The 23,471-nt window shown below is 45.4% G+C and overlaps 3 protein-coding genes and 1 non-coding gene across 4 annotated transcripts; 2 read left to right on the plus strand and 2 right to left on the minus strand.

Annotated features, from left to right (window-relative positions):
- The first annotated feature begins 6,216 nt into the window (after positions 1 to 6,216).
- Positions 6,217 to 11,824, plus strand: LOC125516019 (E3 ubiquitin-protein ligase SINAT2-like). Its single transcript, XM_048681503.1, has 4 exons — positions 6,217 to 6,516; positions 8,415 to 8,718; positions 10,638 to 11,024; positions 11,196 to 11,824. Exons 2-4 carry the CDS (start codon positions 8,491 to 8,493, stop codon positions 11,514 to 11,516), a joined length of 936 nt encoding a protein of 311 aa, XP_048537460.1. The 5' UTR covers positions 6,217 to 6,516; positions 8,415 to 8,490; the 3' UTR covers positions 11,517 to 11,824.
- Positions 11,825 to 12,417: 593 nt separating this feature from the next.
- TRNAS-GCU lies at positions 12,418 to 12,499 on the plus strand. The gene has a single exon. It is a non-coding gene; the product is annotated as a tRNA-Ser (tRNA).
- A 397-nt stretch (positions 12,500 to 12,896) lies between these two features.
- LOC125516020 (ADP-ribosylation factor-like) lies at positions 12,897 to 16,222 on the minus strand. The gene is made up of 7 exons (XM_048681504.1): positions 15,962 to 16,222; positions 15,067 to 15,157; positions 14,567 to 14,682; positions 14,117 to 14,176; positions 13,946 to 14,011; positions 13,347 to 13,561; positions 12,897 to 13,226 (listed from the first exon to the last, which is right to left on the minus strand). The coding sequence occupies exons 1-6, from the start codon at positions 16,016 to 16,018 to the stop codon at positions 13,367 to 13,369; spliced, it is 585 nt and encodes a 194-aa protein (XP_048537461.1). The 5' UTR covers positions 16,019 to 16,222; the 3' UTR covers positions 12,897 to 13,226; positions 13,347 to 13,366.
- Positions 16,223 to 19,257: 3,035 nt separating this feature from the next.
- LOC125516541 (ADP-ribosylation factor-like) lies at positions 19,258 to 22,877 on the minus strand. The gene is made up of 5 exons (XM_048681952.1): positions 22,616 to 22,877; positions 22,114 to 22,229; positions 21,285 to 21,344; positions 21,110 to 21,175; positions 19,258 to 19,434 (listed from the first exon to the last, which is right to left on the minus strand). The coding sequence occupies exons 1-5, from the start codon at positions 22,725 to 22,727 to the stop codon at positions 19,258 to 19,260; spliced, it is 531 nt and encodes a 176-aa protein (XP_048537909.1). The 5' UTR covers positions 22,728 to 22,877.
- Positions 22,878 to 23,471: the final 594 nt, after the last annotated feature.

The following is a 23,471-nucleotide window of genomic DNA, read 5'->3' on the forward strand; positions in this document are numbered from 1 at the left end:
GGCAGCCTCGGAGGCAGCACATGAAGCAATATGGGTGAAGGAGTTCATCACCGACCTAGGAGTCATACCCAATGCGTCGGGGCCAATCAAACTCTTCTGTGACAACACTGGAGCTATTGCACTTGCCAAGGAGCCCAAGTTTCACAAGAAGACAAGGCACATCAAGCGTCGTTTCAACTCCATTCGTGAAAATGTTCAAGATGGAGACATAGATATTTGTAAAGTACATACGGACCTGAATGTAGCAGATCCGTTGACTAAACCTCTCCCTAGGGAAAAACATGATCAACACCAGAATTCCATGGGTGTTCGATTCATCACAATGTAACTAGATTATTGACTCTAGTGCAAGTGGGAGACTGTTGGAAATATGCCCTAGAGGCAATAATAAAAGCACTATTATTATATTTCCTTGTTCATGATAATTGTCTTTATTCATGCTATAATTGTGTTATCTGGAAATCGTAATACATGTGTGAATAACAGACACCAATATGTCCCTAGTAAGCCTCTAGTTGACTAGATCGTTGATCAACAGATAGTCATGGTTTCCTGACTATGGACATTGGATGTCATTGATAACGAGATCACATCATTAGGAGAATGATGTGATGGACAAGACCTAATCCTAAACATAGCATAAGATCGTATAGTTCGTTTGCTAGAGTTTTCCAATGTCAAGTATCTTTTCCTTAGACCATGAGATCGTGTAACTCCCGGATACCGTAGGAGTGCTTTGGGTATACCAAACGTCACAACGTAACTGGGTGACTATAAAGGTAGACTACGGGTATCTCCGAAAGTGTCTGTTGGGTTGACACGGATCAAGACTGGGATTTGTCACTCCGTATGACGGAGAGGTATCACTGGGCCCACTCGGTAATGCATCATCATAATGAGCTCAAAGTGACCAAGTGTCTGGTCACGGGATCATGCATTACGGTACGAGTAAAGTGACTTGCCGGTAACGAGATTGAACGAGGTATGGGGATACCGACGATCGAATCTCGGGCAAGTAACATATCGATTGACAAAGGGAATTGTATATGGGGTTACTTGAATCCTCGACATCGTGGTTCATCCGATGAGATCATCGTGGAGCATGTGGGAGCCAACATGGGTATCCAGATCCCGCTGTTGGTTATTGACCGGAGAGTCGTCTCGGTCATGTCTGCATGTCTCCCGAACCCGTAGGGTCTACACATTTAAGGTTCGGTGACGCTAGGGTTGTAGGGATATGTATATGCAGTAACCCGAATGTTGTTCGGAGTCCCGGATGAGATCCCGGACGTCACGAGGAGTTCCGGAATGGTCCGGAGGTAAAGAATTATATATAGGAAGTGCTATTTCGGCCATCGGGACAAGTTTCGGGGTTATCGGTATTGTACCGGGACCACCGGAAGGGTCCCGGGGGTCCACCGGGTGGGTCCACCTGCCCCGGGGGGCCACATGGGCTGTAGGGGGTGCGCCTTGGCCTACATGGGCCAAGGGCACCAGCCCCAAGAGGCCCATGCGCCTAGGGTTCACAAAAGGGAAGAGTCCCACTAGTGGAAGGCACCTCCTAGGTGCCTTGGGGGGAGGGAAACCTCCCTTGGCCGCCGCCCCTAGGAGATTGGATCTCCTAGGGCCGGCGCCCCCCCCCCCTTGGCCCTCCTATATATAGTGGGGGAAGGAGGGCTTTTCATCCACGCCTTTGGTTGCCTCCTTCTCCCTCTCCAACACCTGCTCCTCCTCCATAGTGCTTGGCGAAGCCCTGACGGAGTACTGCAGCTCCATCATCACCACGTCGTCGTGTTGCTGCTGGAGCCATCTTCCTCAACCTCTCCTTCCCTCTTGTTGGATCAAGAAGAAGGAGACGTTACGCTGACCGTATGTGTGTTGAACGCGGAGGTGCCGTCCGTTCAGTGCTAGGATCTCCGGTGATTTGGATCACGTCGTGTTCGACTACCTCATCCCGTTCTTTGAACGCTTCCGCTCGCGATCTACAAAGGTATGTAGATGCATCCGATCACTCGTTGCTAGATGAACTCATAGATGGATCTTGGTGAAACCGCAGGAAAATTTTTGTTTTCTGCAACGTTCCCCAACAGGGACCAATCCCTGAGTGGGCTGGTGCGCCTCCCACCAAGGCCCAAGGCGCAGCAAAGGGGAGAGGGGGAAACCCTAGGCGCGGATGGGCCTTAGGCCCACCCTAGGGCGCCCCCCCTCTCTCCCCCTTGGTCGCCCCCCTCTATCCCATCTAGGGATGCTCCCCCCCCCTTGTCATACACGAAAGTCTCTCTCTCTCGACACAGCCCTACCTCTCCACCTCCTTGTCTTTCGTAGTGCTTGGCGAAGCCCTGCTCGAGAACCACGCTGCTCCACCACCACCACGTCGGCGTGCTGCTGCTGGAGTTGTCTTCCCCAACCTCTTCCCCCTCCTTGCTGGATCAAGGCACGGGAGACATCACCGGACTGCACATGTGTTGAACGCAGAGGCGCCGTTGTTGGGCGCTTAGATCAGAATCGTCCGCGATCTGAATCGCTGCATGTACGACTCCACCAACCGTGTTCTTGCAACGCTTCCGCTTAGCGATCTTCAAGGGTATGAAGATGCACTCCCTCTCTCTCATTGCTAGTATCTCCTAGATTGATCTTGGTGACACGTAGGAAAATTTTGAATTATTGCTATGTTCCCCAACAAGAGCGTGGGGAGTTGGTCATTGAGGATATTTCACTTTAAAATTACATTCATATGACTACTATGTTCAAGATTTCACTTCATTAGTTCATTATTAACGTTGATAGATTTCTGGCTCATGATTTTTGTGCTATTTTATATGTTGTTTATCTGAATCAAGGTTTTTTTGCCGGTCAATATTTTTAAAACGACCAGTTACCGGATATTTCGTCGGATCCTGAATTTTTTGCTACATGTTTACATAGTTAACATAAAACTCATATTCATATTTTAGCACAAAACATAGCCCCCTAGCCTCGTGGAAGTGCTTTCGGCACCGCGGGGTCGACTACCGGCCTTGCCAACATGATTTTAGTGTTTAAAAATTATTTTATGCCGTGGTGGGTTAGAGAGGGCTCAAACCCGCTCACTAGGGAGTGGATTGATATGTGTTGACTACTAGAACACAAAGAGATTTGCGTACATAAAGGGTAAAAATGCTATATTTTTTGTTCATAAATGAATTTGAATTCAAAATTTGTTTAAATACTTTCAGGCCAAATAGCCAAAAGTTTTTGAGATTCTTCAAAAACCAATTCTTTTGGCACCTACCTCGAAAATCTGGTATCAAGAGAGAAAAAACCTTGGTTCAACCAGTAGATTTTAATTTCAGATTATATAGTTAGGCTTAAATTTGCCCAGGCTTCACAAAATTTCTGGCTCCGCCCTTGTTGATGAGGTACTTGCTGCAGTAACGTGTTATGGTCCTTGCACTCGACCATGCTTAGATTCAAAGCTTTGACCCATCACCTTCCATATGTTGTATGAAAAAAGAACGAAAGCTAATGTTTAGTTCTCTCACCAATTAAAATCAATGACGACCATATTAACCCTGGAGATTAAGAGTTGTACTTGACTATGTATATACTCCACTACTCCGGTTCACATGTCGGCGTCTTCTGGAAAGATGTAGGTCCTAAAACAAGGTTTCATGGTAAATCTGATAGTACCATTTGTAAATGACAAACTATTAATTCTCATCAAGTTTCCGTTGAAGGTAGAAAACTTTCGTGAGGGTTTCTAAAGTAATGGGGGTGTGTAGTATTTTTCTCAAAATATCAAACTCTCCTTATTTGACATGCAACATTCTTGTTGTCACGCTCTCGCCCCATGCAAATGCATTTACCATATTTGATAGTTTAACAAGGGCTACACTAGCATTGTTGTGAAATTTAGCCAGAAAGGAACTTCTATAGTAAGCGACTCAAGATGTTACCGCGGACTGTCAATCTTGGCTTGTATTGTGTAGCCTAGTGTCAGTGTATTCCCTTTGTTTTTTCCTTTCTTTTATATTTTTTTCTTTGGCTGTGCATCCTGAATGTCTTTGCGACATCTTGTGTAGAGGCTGGGTGTAATTGGTATCTGCATGATATTAATATATTCCCCTTTTAAAAAAAATCCTTCCAAGCCTAAAAGTGTTTTCACTATGTTGATGTAAAAACATATGAAAAATAGGAAGATGGGTATGAAAAGGGTTGATTATATAGTACTACGTTGTTCGATAGTATGATACATTATGTGCAGATTTATTAACTCATGTGAACATGTGCAAACACAAGACCTATACCATAAAACATCATCTCTTGTACTTCCGTGTTTATTGTATTAATATTGAGCTACATTGTGATGTCTTCTTGCACATGTATTATACATAAATCATGCTACAAAATAGAAGAACAAGACTCTCTCTCTCTCTCTCTCTCACGCACACAAATCTCTCCTCCATGAGAGCAAAATGTTACCATAAGTAAACATGTACACATTACCTGTAAAAGATAAATATCATGCACCAATTTAAGCAAATATTGATATAGTTTCATTCCTTCGCGGCAGCCTATTGATTTGTGCGATGGGTGTTACCTCTACGGGTTGATACCTTAGTTGCTCATGTGAGGGGAATACATGTAGCTTGCTTCAAAACCTTGCACTTGGATGCCCAACAAGGTGCTATCAAAATAGAATACACTTGTGTCGTCAACATGTTTATTGTTTTTATAGGTGTTTGTAGTATGTTGTTTGACACATACGTATGGTATAAATCACATTACAACATCAAGGGTTCTTTATCTGAAACACGACATTTTTGTTGCCATGCATGCTCTCATGCATTGCAGATGTGATTACCAACATGTAAATGGTATCCTAGTATTAGTGCCTTGCTTCATCTTTCCCTTTCTGTCATATTTAACGGTGTAGATGATAGGATTGATCGCCGACGAGGCTGAGCGGCACATATTGCATGAAGCATTGTTGGGCGGGTGGCTTTATTACCACCGAGCTTTTTCTCTCTACATTTGGCATTCCTACTGCTTCCTAAGCCTAACCATAAGCCTTTTTTTTCTCTCTCGGGGGTTTCAATTCTAGTTTGTAGCTAATACTATGTTAATATAAAAACATACGAAAATGGGACGGTAAGCAAAGAAAGAGTTTGATTGTATAAGTGGTATGTTGTTCGATAGTAATGGTATCACTATGTGTAAATTTATTGCTTGTGTGAACATGTGAAGATCTAGACCATAAACACCATCTTAAAAGTTGTGTGTGCACCATATGTAGTTGTGGTGTACATAAAACACATTACAAAAGCAGAAGAAACAAATCTCTCTCTCTCTCTCTCTCTCTCTCTCTCTCTCACACACACACACACACACACCAATTGTTCATCGGCTCTCTCAGGAGGAAAAAAGTCGCTCATTAACAATGTAACATAAAGAGTTGAATATGTAAACAATTCCGCAAATGATAAATAACATATAAAAATTTAAACAAATATAATTACGGTTTCATTCCTTTAGGAATCATGAAGGCCTCAATTTATGCTAGTAACTAAGACATGTTATCCTCGTCAACATCAAGTAGCTCTTCCGGCCTCGCGGAGCTAGCTACCTGTCTTTCACATCAATATAAGTTGTTTCACACATTAAAAACAGACAAAATTGTTCAAGTGTTAAAGTCATGACAACCATATCTCTTCGAAGAAGCAGAGATGCGGGACTTTGGACCTCATATTTCAGTGCAAAAATATTGTGCAAGCCCCCCATATAATAGAAACATGGAAAATTATTCAAATATTCAATATTCATCGAACTACAATTATTCGCTTTACGGACAAAAGGAAGGTGAAATTTTGAAGTATCCTTGCCAAGTATGTGGTGGCTTGATGAAATCTCTTCCAACTTATCAAAGATGGTAAATCTGTTTCACAACACACAACAAATTTCACTTTCGGCACCGATCGCTGGTACGAAGCAATCATGTGACATTCCCTTCATCATCAGCACAAGTTGTTCAACATTTCATCAAAAATGAAAAAAAGCACAAGTTGTTCAAGTGTCAAAGTCTCTTTCCGGGTGACCATGGCTCCCCTGTGAAACCGAAGCGTGGGCCCGGCCTGTCAGCCAAAAAAAAATCCTACCGTCGAAGCGTTTACTCCGGCGTAAAAAGCGCGTAGAACAGAAACCGCTGAGGTATATCCACGAGATACGATTGATTTCTTGCTTCGCAAAAAAAGAGAAAGCAAAACCGAAATATCCCCCCGCCTCCACCACTGTTCGTCTTCCCCTCCTCTCCTCCTCCACCTTCCCCCCTCTCCACTCCTCCTCCCCCCCGATTCCTCCACCGAATTCGCCTCCCATTTGCCCGTCTCCCGCTTCGGCGCAGCCTGCCCGTACGCGACATCGCCCGCGGCGGCGGGACGGAGGGGCGGGAGGCGTGCCCTCGGCGGGTGCTGCTGGGCTTCGGCTGGCATGGAGCGGAGGAGATCCACCCCCGACCTGGGATGATACCCTCGTTCGCTGGTGAGGAGCCCTAAGCTTTGGTTGCGCGGGATTGCTCCAAAGCCTTCTTCTTTTTGGTTGCTTCCCAGCGGGGGATCTTCCCGCCGCTGCGGATTTGAGCAATCAAATCTAAATCTTCGTTCTTGCTATCCGTTCAGTTAAGCCGCCGGTTTCCCTTGCTGCGTAGTGCCGCACTGATCTAAAACCGCCCGAAACGCCCATGTTTCCAGTTCGATTAGGTTCTTGCGCAAGATCCAATCCAAGGCGCGGCCGCCGTTTATTTTGCAGCGTAAATTGGGGAAATCGATTGGATTCTAATTCAAGTTTCCGTACAGTTGAGGCGAAAGGTTCCAAATCTTGCTCGGTTTGAGAAAACCCTACCTTGCCGTCAATTGTTGTGACAGGAGAACAGCGAGGAGCAGAATGTGGTTTGGATGGGCGAACTTGTTTTTTTGCTTGTTCTTACTACTTACGCATGTTCTTTAAGGAGAGATAAGGTAGTCGTGAAACCAGACCAGGGAAGGTGCCAAAGTGTAGTAGTAGCAGTTGTTCTTTAAAATGTCGAATCGTTGGTGCTCTCTGTTAGTTGATGATATAACTGCTCCTTAATGGCATGCCGAAGTTCTAGAAATGCTCTAAGTTTTGGAATGAGACCAACCAAGACTGATAATTTGACAGAATTCATTTTTTTCTTCAGTTCTAACTTCTGTATAAGTGAATAGATGTTTAATCACCCGTAGCTTCAGTTCTAACTTAAGCTCTAAGTCAAGTTGGATTCAGCTGCTGGTGGTGGCAACCTACAAAGCATGGATATGGGAGAAACTGCCGAATTGCCGTCCTAGTACAGGGGGATACGGGGACATGCCCGGATACTCCGGGATACATGTATCCGCAGTATCCCATCTTTTCCGAATTAAAAAAAGGGGAAAGAAATCAGGATACGGCAGATACGGTGTGGACTCGGTGGGGATTCGGGGGCCAGCCTCGCCGCCGCAGCCTAGGCTCGAGGTTGCTGCCGCCGCCGTTTCCCCAAAGCCCAGCTCTACCCCCAACGAAGAACATCCATCCAGCAGAGAGGAAGATGGCAAGGCGTTCGACGACAAGGAAGAAGGACCAGGCGGGAAGAAGATGGGGATTGCAGCCAGCAGTGAGGAAGAAGATATAAGCGGCGGCGCAGTCTTTTCTCTCTGCAGCTCTCAGGCGGCTGGGGGAAACGAGAAGAGAACGGCTAGAGGAGCTGACTAGTCTAGGGTTTCAGGAACTAGACCTTATATGGGCTCTGAGTGGAGGGTTCGTATGGACTATGGGCTTCCCCAAAGTCTTTTATCAATAGAAATGAGTCAACATATATCCAGTACAAAATCTCTGATCCAAATATTATCATTAAATCTTTATTACATGCTATTTTTGTCTATATATTTATATACCCTGCTGTATCCCTGAATGGCTGTTTTTTAAAAATATCGTATCCTGTGTCCCTGTATGCGTATCCCTGTCTTTCTTTCCCCGTGTCCGTGCTTTTTAGGTGGCAACTACTAAGGCCATGTTTGGATTACCCTTTTTTCTAAATACACCTGCAAAAAAACCACGCCTCCACTCACCGGTTTTGTTTCCAGCCGGAAAACACTCGTGTCTTGTAAGATACACATGTAAATTTAATACCTGTAATGAATTACACCCATACCAAGGGTGGCCTAACTGGTTCTTACTTTACGTTAACTCCGAATGTGTGAGTGGGGCCACAAGTCTTTGTCTCTCACCTCTTGATTTTCTGCTTGAATTCGAAATGATGACCCATGCAGGTTTATATAGCCCCTCTAAACTGAGAAATTAATTCAGTATCAACCTATACCAGCGCTACAATTATTTTACACATGTTTAAATATATCAACTAATAAGCATTGAATTTAATAATGCAGCTGATCACAAGGAAGGATGGAGTGGTGGGGGTGTTGATATTATCTAGTGCTTATCAATGTGAAAGAAGCTTTCACAATGGCCCCAGGAAGCAGCATTGTGAGTGTGACTGAAGTTCCTGAGTCAGATTGTGGCGACCGTGGGCTCTCCGAGGCACTCAGTAGTATTAGGCTTGATGGAGATTCTACAAGTAAGCCCTCCTGGGCTGCGTCACTTGTCAATGTTGGTTTGTCATCATTGACTGGCTTGAATGATTTGCTCGAGTGTCCAGTGTGTACAAACTCAATGCGGCCACCTATACTTCAGGTATGTGTACTGATGCGTGTCTTAAATCTTTGTAGTCCTGCAGCAGAGTGTAATCATTGATAATTTTTATATTAGTGCAAATGAGATTCTGTTATTTTTAATTTGACTTGGATTTTCTTACATGAAATTGACTTGGATAATGGGTTGGATTTGTGTAGAAAGTTGTGCCAGACTGCCAGTCCCACGACTTTGGATAATTCACTGTAATTGCCTTTTGATGTAAGGTGTAATTGTATTTTGTATAGATGTTGCATTTGTGACAACATACGACATGTGGGTAGTAGCGTGTCCTAAGCTATTCAAAGTTATTGTGTTCAAGGAAAAATTAAGTGCAAGATGTTAGGTGGCCAACTTTGCCTCTGCCTAGCACCTAGCTTCCCTAAATTTTGCCTTTGCCTAGGGCATTCTGTACGGACATGGCAGAATGGGCTTGCCTAAATTTTCCTTGATTGTGTTGGTAAAGTCTACTTATTCTTTTGCCGAATAATGTACCCTTGATCGTTCTATTCTGATCTATTTTTCATGTAGAATTGCCTACCATTTTAGCTTACAGAAATTCTTTAGCTGCTATGTTCGAGGTTCTACCTTCAAACTAATAACAAGTTTATATTTGGCCACACTAAATCAAATGTCTTTGGTTTTGTGTTCACCGTATTGCATGTTTGCTGAATTGTTGATCTTCAAAGTAACTTCCACATGCTGAAAGAAAATAACTCAACACTTGGGGGAAGAATCCCAATAGCATTTTTTTAGGTCGATAAAACACCCTGAACACCGGCTTCACTGGCTACGGCAGTGCAATGGGCGACCTGACATGCACGGGGAACACACAGCGAGAGTAACATTTTTTTGGTGAGAACCAGGGTTCGAGCCCTGTGGATGGTAGCCCCCCTCCTAGAGGTCTTACTGTTGTGCTAGATGCACATTCTCAACTTCCACATGTTGAAGATACAATAGGAATGTATGAGAACAGTTGCTTGGTTTGATCAGTATATTTGTGCCTTGGATGCATAGTTAGGTGCTCATGCTTCTGTCTTCCTTTGTCATTTGCATGGTCTCAACTCTCAACAAGCACACAAGATTTTGGGTGTGTTTGGTTTGAGCCCCAACTAGCCCCACCAAAAAATTGGTATGGCCAAAGTGTGGGCATTACCAAAATTTTGGTAGCTTGTTGATGTTTGGTTTGTGCCATTGCAACCATCCAAAATTTTGGTGAAATAAACATCTTGTTTGTTTTGCTACCAACTACGTCTTGTAACCACTGTAATCCTCCAAATATTTATGCACATACTTGGTAGGAAAATGCTAAGATGCAATCAACAAGAAATATAAATCATCGTTAAATAAAATCACAAAGGGAAAGGCGGAAGTTGCTACTGAAACTGGATTGCATTGCATCCTTAATCACGACGAGGCACACTAATAATTAATTAAGGGCCATAACAATCGGAACTAACATGCTGCATGCATCACAAAATAAGAAAAAGTCAAGGGACCCACAGAGAAAAAGATGGAAAGTTACGACGCCAAAATGTTGGCGAACGTTTTGCTCGCCATCGCCTCGCCTGCGAGTTGGCGAGAATTACATGGGTGGGTGTGGGGCGTCTCAGGCGAGCCAAATTTTTGGCACCAGTCCAAACAACTACCAAAATTCATGGGCCACCCAACTTTTTGGCATGGTAAGCATTGGCTGTGATCCAAACACACCCTTTCTACCGTTGCGCGAAAGCTGTTCTCGGTACCCTTGCACGTATCATGACCGTTCATTTCTGCAACTTTGCTATTGGTTCCACCCTTATTTTGTTACATTATTCAAAATAACATCAAGCTAATTGGATGAGAACTATGTAGTTAGTAGAACAAGTTTTGTCCATTATGATTTTATGATAATCTATTGATGATTCATATTCTTCCTGCAGTGCCCAAATGGCCACACAATTTGCTCCAGCTGTAAGCATAGGGTAGACAACCATTGCCCCACTTGCCGCCAGGAGCTGGGAAATATCAGATGCTTGGCTCTCGAGAAGGTGGCCGAATCGATTCAGCTTCCATGCAAATACCAAAGCCTGGGCTGCACCGAGATCCATCCTTACCAGAACAAACTTAAGCACGAGGAGCTCTGCAGGTTCAGGCCATACAGCTGTCCATATGCAGGTTCAGAGTGCCTCATTGCAGGTGACGTTCCGATGCTCGTGTCTCATCTCATCAATGACCACAAGGTGGACTTGCACGAAGGCTGCACCTTTAACCACCGCTATGTGAAGTCCAACCCTTACGAAGTGGAAAACGCAACATGGATGCTCACTGTAAGTAATGATACATCTATGCATGTTAAACACGGACAGACATGCAGTAGGCGTGCCTATCTCTTGGCGTTCCGAATGCGACTATAGTCCTGTCATTTTCTTTGTAGCCTTCCGATCGATCTTCGGCTGTGTTCAGTCTACTGTAGTGATATGCTCTCTGCCATTTTGCAGGTTTTCAAGTGTTTCGGGCAGCACTTCTGCCTCCACTTCGAGGCGTTCCTGCTGGGGATGTCCCCGGTGTACATGGCGTTCCTGCGGTTCATGGGGGAGGAGAGTGAGGCTCGGAGCTTCTGCTACAGCCTGGAGGTGGGCGGGAACGGGCGGAAGCTGACGTGGCAGGGCACGCCGCGGAGCATCCGGGACGGGCACAAGAAGGTGCGGGACAGCTTCGACGGGCTCATCATCCACCGCAACATGGCCCTCTTCTTCTCCAGCGGCACCCGGCAGGAGCTCAAGCTGCGCGTGACCGGCCGCATCTGGAAGGAGCAGTGACTGACGGCTCCTGCTGGGGGCACGCGGCCTACCTCTCCTCCGGAGCGCGCCGCTGCAGCAAAGAGCACTAGATCGGCAATCGCGGCTCCAGCCTGTCTGTCTGTGCACATGCCTCTTCGGCCGTTTGTTCTCTCCGTGATTCCATTGTTTTGTTGCCGTGCTGGGAGACTGTCTGCTACTTCTGCTGCTACTTGGTGTACAAATGCTTGGTGGAAGGGAAAGGGTTCCCAAGAACGTACGACGTATGTTGTGAAATTTCTTGCAATTTGTCATACAAATCCAGTGCATCTTAGCCTGGCTTGCTGTTCCTGGTAGGCGTGGCCCTGGTTCCCCTAAAAAAGGAGGGTGATTGATTTCGGTTGGAGGCAACGTTCCTATCAACAGTGAGGTGTCTATGGTGACTTTGTTAATCTTAAGACCCGATCCGCCGGCCAATCCATTGTTTTGAATGTGTTCATAAAGATAGGGTGTGCATGAGTCTACTGATCTATTCATAGGGGTGAATGTGTGTACTGTGCTTCGAGTAGAAGATATAGACCCACAATGCCATATGGGAGGCACTTTCGACTTTTGTCTGGAGGCCATGGCATGCAGGTGATGCCGCTATGGAGGTCTTGTCGTCTCAAGGGGTTCGTCCCTGACGACGGTCGGCGAGATTGAATCTGGGTGGAAGCTGTTTCGGACCCCGACCGTGTCTCTATCTCTCAGAATCGAGGTGGAAGCCATTTGGCTTCTTCTGTGTTGAAAAGAGAAACTATGTGCAGAACAATGTGGTAAGGGAAACCAACGAACACGAGGGAAGAAATGGAGATTACCATCCGATCCGACCCTGCCAGTTTGAGAGAATCACTGACCAAAACCAGGGGATAAGAAGGCATCCGAAGCAGAGGACTCAATAACCGACGCTTTGGCCGAGTGGTTAAGGCGTGTGCCTGCTAAGTACATGGGCTCTGCCCGCGAGAGTTCGAATCTCTCAGGCGTCGTATTCTTTTGTTGTTCACATTTTTTTTCCTTTTTTCTGCTCTTTATCTTTCCCCCTCACTGATGGCATAATTTCAGCTCGTGGTTAATAACTCAATCAACCTTTTTTCCATTTCTATTTTTTTTCACATTTTTGCTCTCTTCTAGAATAATGTTTCAGGCTCCTGATAAATGCAATACTCGTTTTCCTGTTTCTAGAATAATCAAGTTGGTGATTTTATGCCAATACTCGTTTTCCTATATATTCCCTCCGTTCCTAAATATAAGACTTTTTAGATATTTTAATATAGAATACATATGGATGTACATAAACATATTCTATAGCGTACATTCATTCATTACGATGACTTATATTTAGGAACGACCAAGCTTATAAATGCAATCACTGAAGCTGCGAGCTGCAGACAAAGCATTCAGCACACTAGCCAAACCGTTTCCTCTTCCTTTCATCAGTATGCAATCGAGCAAAGCAATCGTGTGCCCCAAGCGGCCCCTCTCAGGTATACACAAATACAAGATACAACAATCCCATGCCAGGTGCTGTTTATCGTTCACCCATCTGTTATACACTGCATAAGTTCCTGCCAGACGAGCCCCATACGGGCGGCCGCCACACACAGGTAGAACAGGCGCACCATGGGGGCATGCTCTTGTGAGATGAACAGATCAACGGATAGATGGATGGCTGTTGCGTCAGGCGAGGATCGTCGGGCAGCCGAGGCAAGGTCACTGCGCAAACAGAGATCAGTTTCAGACTTGACCCAACAGTAATAGTTTAGGCATGTTGTTACTGTTATATATGAAGGTAGGAATTAAACGAGTCGAGGCGGGCTCGGAATCGTGCAGGACCTTTTTCTCTGTCTGTGAAGCTAGATAGAAGGTCCAGCAATTGAAGTAGCATGGCCTGTCTCCTGCAGCTGCTTCAGGGTGGACGCGAGCCAGTCGAGCCCGTCGTAGAGGCCCTCGCCGCGGAGCGCACACGTCCCCTGTATGTGCCATATCCTGTTCTTGAGATCATGCAGGCCCAGCCCTTCAATGACCTCCTCCGGGCTCATTGAACCTTTCTATATGAATTGTGAACAAGGGAAACATAGTCAGTCTAGGCGATCTCTACCCCCAATCTGTGCGCCGAAAGTAAGCATCCACACTTGTTCTCTAACAAATACAAGATGAAAGGTCGTATTATATTCTGTAGGCAATCAGCACTAAATTTGGTACTCCCTCCGTAAAGAAATATAGTAGTGTTTAGATCACTAAAGTAGTGATCTAAAACACTCTTATATTTCTTTACAGAGGGAGTACCAAACAAGACATGCTGGTGGATTTTTTTTTTGTTTCCATACTTCCAGTCGGAAGGCAATTTCAGAAGAAAAAACATGCATGGCAACCCAATCAAATGAGGTCATGAACAGCTAGGCAATTACGCAGGAGCGTTCAGTTTAACTTACCAAGTCCTGTTTGTTTGCTAATACCAAGATTATGCTGTTTGCCATCAAAGGGTCCTTGATAATGGTCTGAAAGTGGCCAAGGATTACAAGTTAGCAGGATCTCACTCTCAGCCAACATAATTTAAGGCGGCCGGGAGTCTATAGTGACAGAGATAGTATAAAATATGTGACCTGGAATTCTTGTCTGGCATCTTCGATCCTTTCTCTGTCCAAAGAATCCACAACATAGATCTACACCAAATCAAAAGAAGAAACACATCATTAACATTGGCAGCAAAACTATGCATCTGATCCAAGGAAAAGTTCAAACTATCAAGGAACTCCTGATTGAATCAGCTAAAGAGCTATCCTTCACAAGAAGACTAAAGTGCTCTCCGTGTATGTTCTGCACATCAATCTACTCATTTCACCCACCACAGCTAATAAACAAGGAAAACAACCAACAGCTTGCAGATTTTTCAAGAGATGCCACAACTGTTTTTTTAAAGGCTGTACTTATAATAACCATATTGAGAACAACACGTGGAAGACAACTAAGGCAAGAATTGACAAAATACATATGTACTAAAGTAGGGCTAAAATGGCAAGATGACATGCTATATTTTAATCTCTAATTATTACCAGTGCATCAGAATTGCTGAGGTACATCCTCCATAATTGTCTGAGCTTTTCTTGTCCACCAACATCCCACACAGTAAATGCCACATTCTTGTACTGAACCTTCTCGACGTTAAAACCTGGAGAGGAGAAATGGTATACCAGAGATAGACATAAGACCAATGAATGGAAGATATGAGAGCAGCACTTAGGTCCAAACTGTCAAAATGGTGCAGTTTATTGTCACAATCTAAGGTGATAAGCTCCCGATTATTTTTTCTGCTTCTAAAATTCAATAATGTTACGTTGTTCCAAGTAACATAAACTGGAAGAAGAAAATGTTAGCCACACCTATAACTAGGAAACTCAGCTTCATCACTACTACACGATTTATTTTCCTTGTATGAAGTAAAATGAAAGAACTGCATCTTGATGGCATAGCACAATAAAGTAGCACAACAATGAAGACTGGACAAGTGGACACATAAAAACAGAAATTAAAGTATGCTATATTAGTGTCCTACCTACTGTAGGCACAGTTTGAAGAACCTCCCCCAGGTGCAGCCTATACAAGATTGTTGTTTTGCCAGCTGAATCCAAACCAAGCATCACAACCTTCAAAAGTTTATTCACCATTAGCAGAGAGAAAAAGAGACAGTAATCAAAGAATGCACTTTACAAACTGATTTCGAGTGAACAGATGGACGATGATAGTCAAGAGGAACATTTGGTGGAATGCTTCATAGCTTGGTTTAAATTGGAAGAATGCAAAGCAATGTACTACATGTTTTAAGTTTTTTTAACTAGACCGCTAGCTAAGTAGTTCACCAATATCCTGATACTTCCTTTGCAGAATAAACTGGATTGAGAGTCAGTACGCCCCTCCTAACCACTGCAACTGCACACTGCTAGAGTGCCATCCCAATTCCCAAACCATTTCGCGACAGATTGCTCACTTGGCAGCACTTGATTAATCGGACTTGCGCCGCCGCATTCGAGAATCCCAACCCCGGCCAAGAAAACCCTAAAATTTAGAATCTCAGGCCGCACCAGTACACCACACCACACTCCACCGGACAAAACCAAGAACTCGGATCGACGGGTTTCACGGCCCTCGCCATGGACCGTCATAGAAGCCAGCGCACAGGTCCAGATTGGCGCACTAACTGGAACGCCTGTCGGGATTTGCCCGCGACTCAAGCGCGTGGCTGATTCGATTAAGGCAGGAACATCGGGAAGTAAATTAATTCCAAGAACTGCGCCGCATCCAGAAAGCTCCAAGAAGCCACGAGATCGAGCGCCCTAGGTGGCCCCGGAGCGCGCCGAAGATGGAGAAAGAGGTAGATGGGGGGGGGGGGGGGGGGGGGAGGGGGGGGGGGGGGGGGGGGGGGGGGGGGTGGTCGTGGTTAGGTTATTTACCCTCATCTCCTTGGTGGAGAAGAAGGAGTCGAAGAGCCTGCGCAGCGCCTGCCCCATCTTCTTGCTTCCGCTTCCTCTCTCGCTCGCTCGCTCTTCGCAGTGGGTGGAATGGATTCTTGGACAGCTGTTGCTCCCGCGGGGGTCGAGTCCAGAGGTCGGGTTGGTACGGGAGCTTCGCGAGGAGGAGGATGAAGAAAGTTGGACAGCGCGCGGCGCACACAAAGATGGATACTTGTCTTTACTTTGCTCGGTGGTTCTGCTGTTGTTGCGGTGGAACATTCAAGCCCCGACTCCTTCACGGCCAGGTTTACTCGACCGTGATGCCATTTGTATACTTAACTAATACTTCCTTCGTTCCAAATTACTTGTTTTAAAAATGGATAAAAATAGATGTATCTATAACTAAAATGCGTCTAGATACATTCATTTTCGTGACAAGTAATTACAAACGGAGAGGGTATAATTCTTTCAAAATAGATTAGTAGTAATTAATCTTTCCTTTTAAGAAGGCCAAAGCATATATTAAAGTTCTTCAAATGGCACCACACGAGCAAAATTCGATGCCACCCCTGGATCTCGGAGGCAACCTCCGAGCTAGGGGAAACGTTGTTGACGCGACGGTTAGGAAGTCATTGGTCGACACCAGAAGATGTTCGGTGGAGAAGAAGGCGGCAAAAAAGACCGGACAATCATTCCAGATCCGGTCAGACAGAACAAAGGATGGCTTACCTCGCTAGCTTACCAATAAAGCTGAAGTTCACCATGCTTCGTCCAACAGAGAAGAAGCCAGCTGACCGAAACACGAGGTGTCGGCGTCCACACAGTTGAAGACCACCTTCACAAAACGAAGATGAAAGTCGGACCCTAGATGTGGCCCGGGCCGAAGCTTCACGCGTCCTCCACCAAGGTTAATTGGTACCGTTGGAACAAGGACAAGATGTAGAGGCCTTATTCCACGCCATCGCCTCGTCATCTTCGGTCAGACACCTAGACTGGGCCCTAGCCAAAGTTAGGGTGATCCAAATAACATGTCCAACCTCAAACCGGGGTTTGCCCCACCTCACCGACTCCGGAAGGCACATGAGGGCGAGGGGAACCGACGATGACACGTATGAAAGAAACCATATAAGTCTTTGCGAGTGGTGGAATGAGAGAACAGGCTACAAACATAGTTCATTTGGTAATTAATCTGATTGTGATAACATCATGAAGCATCAGTTTGTGCTATTACATGAAGACTTGTTAGAGTGCATCTATCCTGATATTTTTTGTGTAACACTTGTCATATATTATATTTACATTTCATTCGTGTTAGTGTGTGTGTGTGGTGAGAGAGCAATATGTACATTGCATGCTCTTCACAAGAAGTAAACCTTAATCGAGTCACCAACCTACCTTGCTCATAATCCCTCCTCCTAAGGCTTCTCCAGGCCCCTCCTCTTTATATTCAGCTCACTGTCGATGAGGATAAGGTGAAGGACCCCTTCCTACTTACACCATTAGCCTTTGGATCTCCGAAGCAGCCTCTGAGCCAAGGAACATTGTTGATGTGACGACCAGGAAGTCATCAACTGAAACTAGAAGATACATGTGGCATTGGACTAGGGATCATATTGTTGTCACAGGGAGGAAGGCGGGGAAAAGGTTGGACAACCATTCCAGATCTGGCCAGGCAGAACCAAGGGTGGCTTACCTTGCTAGCTTCCCAATAAAGCTGAAGTTGGCCACACTTCGTTCAATGGAGAAGAAGCCAGCAGAGCGAAACACAAGGTGTTAGCATCCACACCGCCGAAGACCACCTTCACGAAACAAAGACAAAAACAGGACCCTGGATCTGGCCGAGACTGAAGCTCCAGGCTGGTCCGGTTAGCCCATATCATGCAGGGCCGATGGTAGCCCTAGGCGCGCACACGGTCCACCCGTCATGGACCACCCAGGCGAGTCCCCCGGGGGCGCACCATCCAGGCAAATTGGACGGTGCGGAGAGCCCTCGAGATGCCCCCGTGGCACGACACCTGAAAACGGACGGTGCAAAGGCCCTCCTCACCCTCAAAGACCCCAGGAGGCGGTTACTCCAACATCCTTTATAGGAGTAATGTCAATGTCACTAATACGCGTAGTTGGCATTGCATGAGTTTGCAAGTTGTATCTATGTTACTCCCACCATGACTAGTGTAAACTATGCACATTGTTTGGGATTCAACCCTGGACTCGGCTCAGCCCGGTCTTTCGTGACTAGCCCGGTTTTGACATGGTTGACTGATGAGTCAGTAGCGACACGTCAATATTTGACCATTTTGGGCCCCCCTCTCTCATTTCCCATAGTCCTACCCCCTCTCCCAAGAAGCAGCCGCAACCACTCCCTTCACTCACAGGTAGGCCTTCCTCTACTGCACAACAGCCCTGACGGCGGCGCCCTTGGCATCTCTGCATGAGTCAGGATATGAGCTTGAACGCGCCGAGGCATGCAATGGTTTCCAAGGGCCAGACGTACATTGTTCCTCGAGTTCAAAGGTAGAAGTGAGCTTGAGTGCAAGACTCACCCGAGGCCTGGGCAATGTCATGACCCATAGGCCCAGGCGAACCGCACCAAGCAGGCGGAGACCCGCTCATCGCCGTCATCTTCTGCCTACTCCATTGTGCCACCACTAGGCTTGCCAGCAAAGAGGGCGACGAGGCCGGCATGGAGCTCGCCGTCAGTGGGGGAGTTCGAACCAGGGTATTGCCACTGCTTCGCCTATTCTTCTTCTGCGAGCAATTTTTGTCAGAGGAGATGGTAGCCGATGACTTCGATAACTGTGTCGTGGCCGCCTCGCCGCATCGAACAACTTGGGCGTCCCAGGAATGATTGAGACCAAAGAATGTCGATACCCCCATCAACCTCCATAGTGCATCAGTTGCAGCAATCATGCAAGAGTACGTGGCGACACCCCTTCCATGTCTCCGCGCTAGCCTAAACCGCCGCCAAGGAGATCCTACCGGTGCCCTCCTCCTCCGCCTGCAAGAGCCTCCCCGCCCCCCAGCCTCCCTGCCAGTTTTCGAGTTTAGGGCTGAGTTTTAAACCATGTGTTTAGTTCAAGGTTGGAATGTAGACTCTTCACATATAAAAATAGGTCTCACTCACTATCTTTATATTTCTATGTACTTTTGTAAATGGTTATTTGCATTGATGGTACCAAAATGAGCAACAATGAATCTACTAATCATTATCCTTCCTGTAAGATTTATGTGGCGTGTCAAGAGCTAATAGATAACGACTACATACTATTATATATTTTTTGCGACGGGACTATAGACTATTGGAGATGCCTTAATGGTTCCTGCAACTGCTTCAAGGTGGACGCGAGCCAGTCGAGACCATCGTAGATGCCCTCGCCGCGTATAGCGCACGCCCCCTGTATGTGCCATATCTTGTTCTTGAGATCATGTAGGCCCAGCCCTTCGCTCACTTCCGCCGGGCTCATTGAACCTTTCTGTCAAGAAGGAAAACATTGTCAGTCCAGGTGATCTCTACCCCCAATTTGTGTGTCGAAAGTAAGCATCCACACTTGTTCTCTAATACCACCTCTGTAAGTAATATAAGACCTAGATTACTTAACAGAGGGAGTATATACAAGATGAAAGGTTTTATTTTATTATGTACTCCCTTTTTTCCAAAATAAGTGTCTCAACTTTATACTAATTGTATTAAGCTTAAGACACTTACTTCGGGGCAGAGGGAGTATAAGGCAGTCAGCATTAAATTTGGTACCAAACAAGACATGCTGGTGGAAAAAATTATTTGCTACTACCCGCGTTCCAAAATAACTGATGAATTTGAACTAAAACCATGACACTTATTTTGGGGACTGTATTGCAGAAAACCACCGCATTAGCGCATAGGTTTGCAGAAAACACTCCTTTACGAATTTAGGCCAGAAACCACTAATTTCCGGCCTAATCTTTTGCAAAAAACACTGATCAGTCTATTTAGACATTTTAACCGCAATTTGCTGACGTGGCGTAACATTCATTAGACAAGGGTTTTTTTTGCCAAAAACTCCTCCCTCTCTGGAAAAATAGCCCTAAGAAACTCCCCGAGATTCAGGGCGTGCTCGTCCTAGCTGTCGTGGTCCACGGGATCCAGGGTGGCGGATGGACCTCGCTGGTATCGAGGTCGAGCACCTCCTCTTCTCATGGCGAACCACGCAGGGGGGTAGGACTTGCGACGGTGTCCTTGAGGACGAGCAGGCAAGACGGCTGAGGTAGACGGAGCACCGGGGCGAGTCCGATGTGGATCTCGGCAGGGAGGAGCCACCGCCGGGCTGGGCGACAAGAACTGCGTCTCTCCGTGGCGCGCCGCGACCTTCCGACGGCCAGCTGTGACGGCTGCATGAGCAAGTCACGGTGGCTAGCCACGATGAGCAGATCCTCGCCGCCAGCGCTGCAAGATGGACGGGGTCGGCTTCGGGGAGGCGGTGGTGAGAGAGAGGAGGAACGGGCGCGAGTAGCAGCGGCGCGAAGCACCGGGGAAAGCAGCGGCACAGCACGGCCCCTCGTCGCCGGCGACCCCAAGCCAGCAGCGCACCCGCGCGTATGACCCAGTTGTTGAATCCTCCTCTGGTGGCCATCCTACCACCGCCCGATGAGGACGCGGGATCACCGGCCGACGGCTACACGCCGCCCCTCCTCCTCCGGGCACGATGGCCATGGCTGGCGAGATCCCATGAGCGTCGCCATCGTCTGCTGCAGTTCTGGGCACGGCGCCGAGCTGGGTCAACGCCCCAGGACCTAATTGCATTTTTGTTTTCAGAGTGAAGGGTGTCTCTGCAAAAATACCAGGAACTGACAGTTATGCCACATCATCAAATACAGGCCCCACATGTCATAATCACGGTTAAAATATCCAAATAGACCGATCAGTGTTTTTTGCAAAAGATTAGGCCAAAAATCAGTGGTTTCTTTCTGGCTCAAATTTGTAAAAGAGTACGTTTCCTGCAAACCTATGCGCTAATGTGGTGGTTTCCTGCAATTCACTCTATTTTGAGGTAGTATATATCGTACTTCCAGTCTGAAGGCAATTTCAGAAAAAAAGACATGTATGACAAGCCATTCAAATGAGGTCATGAACAGCTAGGCAATTATGCAGGAACGGATAAATTAACTTACCAAGTCCTGTTTGTTTGCTAATACCAAGATTATGCTCTTTGACATCAAAGGTTCCTTGATAATGGTCTGAAAAGTGGCCAAGGATTACAAGTTAGCAAGATCTCACACTCTCAACCAACATAACTTAAGGCAACCGGAAGTCCTATAGTGACAGAGATAGTATGAAATATGTGACCTGGAATTCTTGTCTGGCATCTTTGATCCTTTCTCTGTCCAAGGAATCGACAACATAGATCTTCACCCAATTAAAACCAGAAACACATCATTAACCTTGGCAGTAAAAGATATGCATATGATCCACGGAAAAGTTCAAACTTTCATGGAACTCCTGATTGAGTCAGCTAAACAGCTCAGAAATGCCCAACGGTGCCCGGGTACTATGCGGACTTAAAAAGAAATTCCACAACGCAAAAAAATGGAAAAATGTACATACACAAATACACATATAACACGTTCAAGAAAATTTTCACAACAATATACTTTCATACATGGCGTAGACAAAAAACAAATATGTACATGGAAGTGGGCCAATCTTTTTTTATTGTTGGGCTGGGATTTTTTTTTGTGCAGCTTGCAAATCATAATATTTTTGAACGAAATTTCTCTGATCGATCGTGAATATGTATAAGTTTTCACAGTCTTTTTTTTCGATTTTTTAAACTTGAAAATATGATTTCGAATCATTTCAAAAAAGGGAGCCAATGCCCCCGTCCACTAAAAAGTCGCTTCCATCCTTCACAAGATGACTAAATGATCCCCATGTATGCTCTGCATATCAATCTACTCAACCAACCACAGCTAATAAACAAGAAAAAACAACCAACATCATGCAATTTTTTTTCAAGAGATGCCACGATTTTTTAAAAAAGGTGTGCTTATAATAACCATATTTTGAACAACACGAGAAGGACAAATCAAAGCGAGGATTGAAAAAATACATAGGTACTAAAGTAGGGCTAAAATGGCAAAATGACATGCTATATTTTGATGTCTCTAATTGTTACCAGTGCATCAGAATTGCTGAAGTAAATCTTCCTTAATTTTCTGAGCTTTTCTTGTCCACGAACATCCCACACATTAAATGATACATTCTTGTACTGAACCTTATCGACATTAAAACCTGGAGAGGAGAAATGGTATACCGGAGATAGACATAAGAGCAATGAATGGAAGATATGAGGGCAGCACTGAGGTCCAAAATGACAAAATGCTGCAGTTTATTGTCACAATCTAAGGTGATAAGATCACAATTTTTTTCACTGCTTCCTAAAACTCGATTATGTTATGTAGTTCCAAGCAACATAATTTGGAACAAGAAAATGTTAGCCACGCCTACAACTAGGAAAATCGGTTTCAACAATACTACACAATTTATGTTCCTTGTATAAAGTAAAATGAAAGAACTGCATCTTGATGGCATAGTACAATAAAGTAGTACAACACCGAAGACTGGACAAGTGGACATAAAAAAAATAGAAATTATAGTATGCTATATTAGCCTCCTACCTACTGTAGGGATTGTTTGAACAAAATCCCCGTAGTGCAGCCTGTACAAGATTGTTGTTTTGCCAGATGCATCCAAACCAAGCATCACAACCTTCAAAAGTTTATTCACCATTAGCCGAAAAAATAGGCAATCATCAAAGATTGTACTCTTAATTTATAGGTTAATAAAAAAGAACTGATGGAATATGAAATGATTCAGTCTAGCCACCACAAATTGTTAAGACAGATGCAATGGTAGAGATCTTCAAACTGCTACATAACTAGATGATGCCCCACACATTACTACGGGAATTGGTTGCAATATATTTCAATGATATTTGCTTCAACCACCCCACATTCCAAAGCTCGATGCTGCCTCTGGATCTCCGAAGCAGCATCCGGACCAGAAAGCGTTGTTGAAGCAGCGACCGGTTGGTTGGTACTAGAAGATGTAGGCGGCATCAAACTAGGGTTCATATTAATAATGCGGAGAATAATGTGTCAAAGCAAGCTAGACAACCATTCCAAATCTGGCCAAATGGAACCAAAGAGGCTTACCTCGCTAGCTTCCCAATAAAGCTGAAGTTAGCCACGCTTCGTCAAATGGAGAAGAAGCATGCAGACTGAAACACCAATTTTGAACGTCCACACAGTCGAATACCGCCTACGTGAAATGAAAACAAAACCAGGATAGATGATCCACACACCCTCCGCCGACGTCAGTCGGCACCGCCAAAAAAAGGACGAAATGGATAGGCCTTATTCCACGCCATCGATCACGTCATCTCCTCGTCACCTCTGGTTGGACACCTAGACTGAGCCCCGTCCAAAGCTAGGGCGACCCAAACAACATAGCCAATCTCAAACCGGGGTTTGC

This window comes from Triticum urartu, chromosome 6 (assembly GCF_003073215.2).
Source record: "Triticum urartu cultivar G1812 chromosome 6, Tu2.1, whole genome shotgun sequence".
NCBI classification, from domain to species: domain Eukaryota; kingdom Viridiplantae; phylum Streptophyta; class Magnoliopsida; order Poales; family Poaceae; genus Triticum; species Triticum urartu.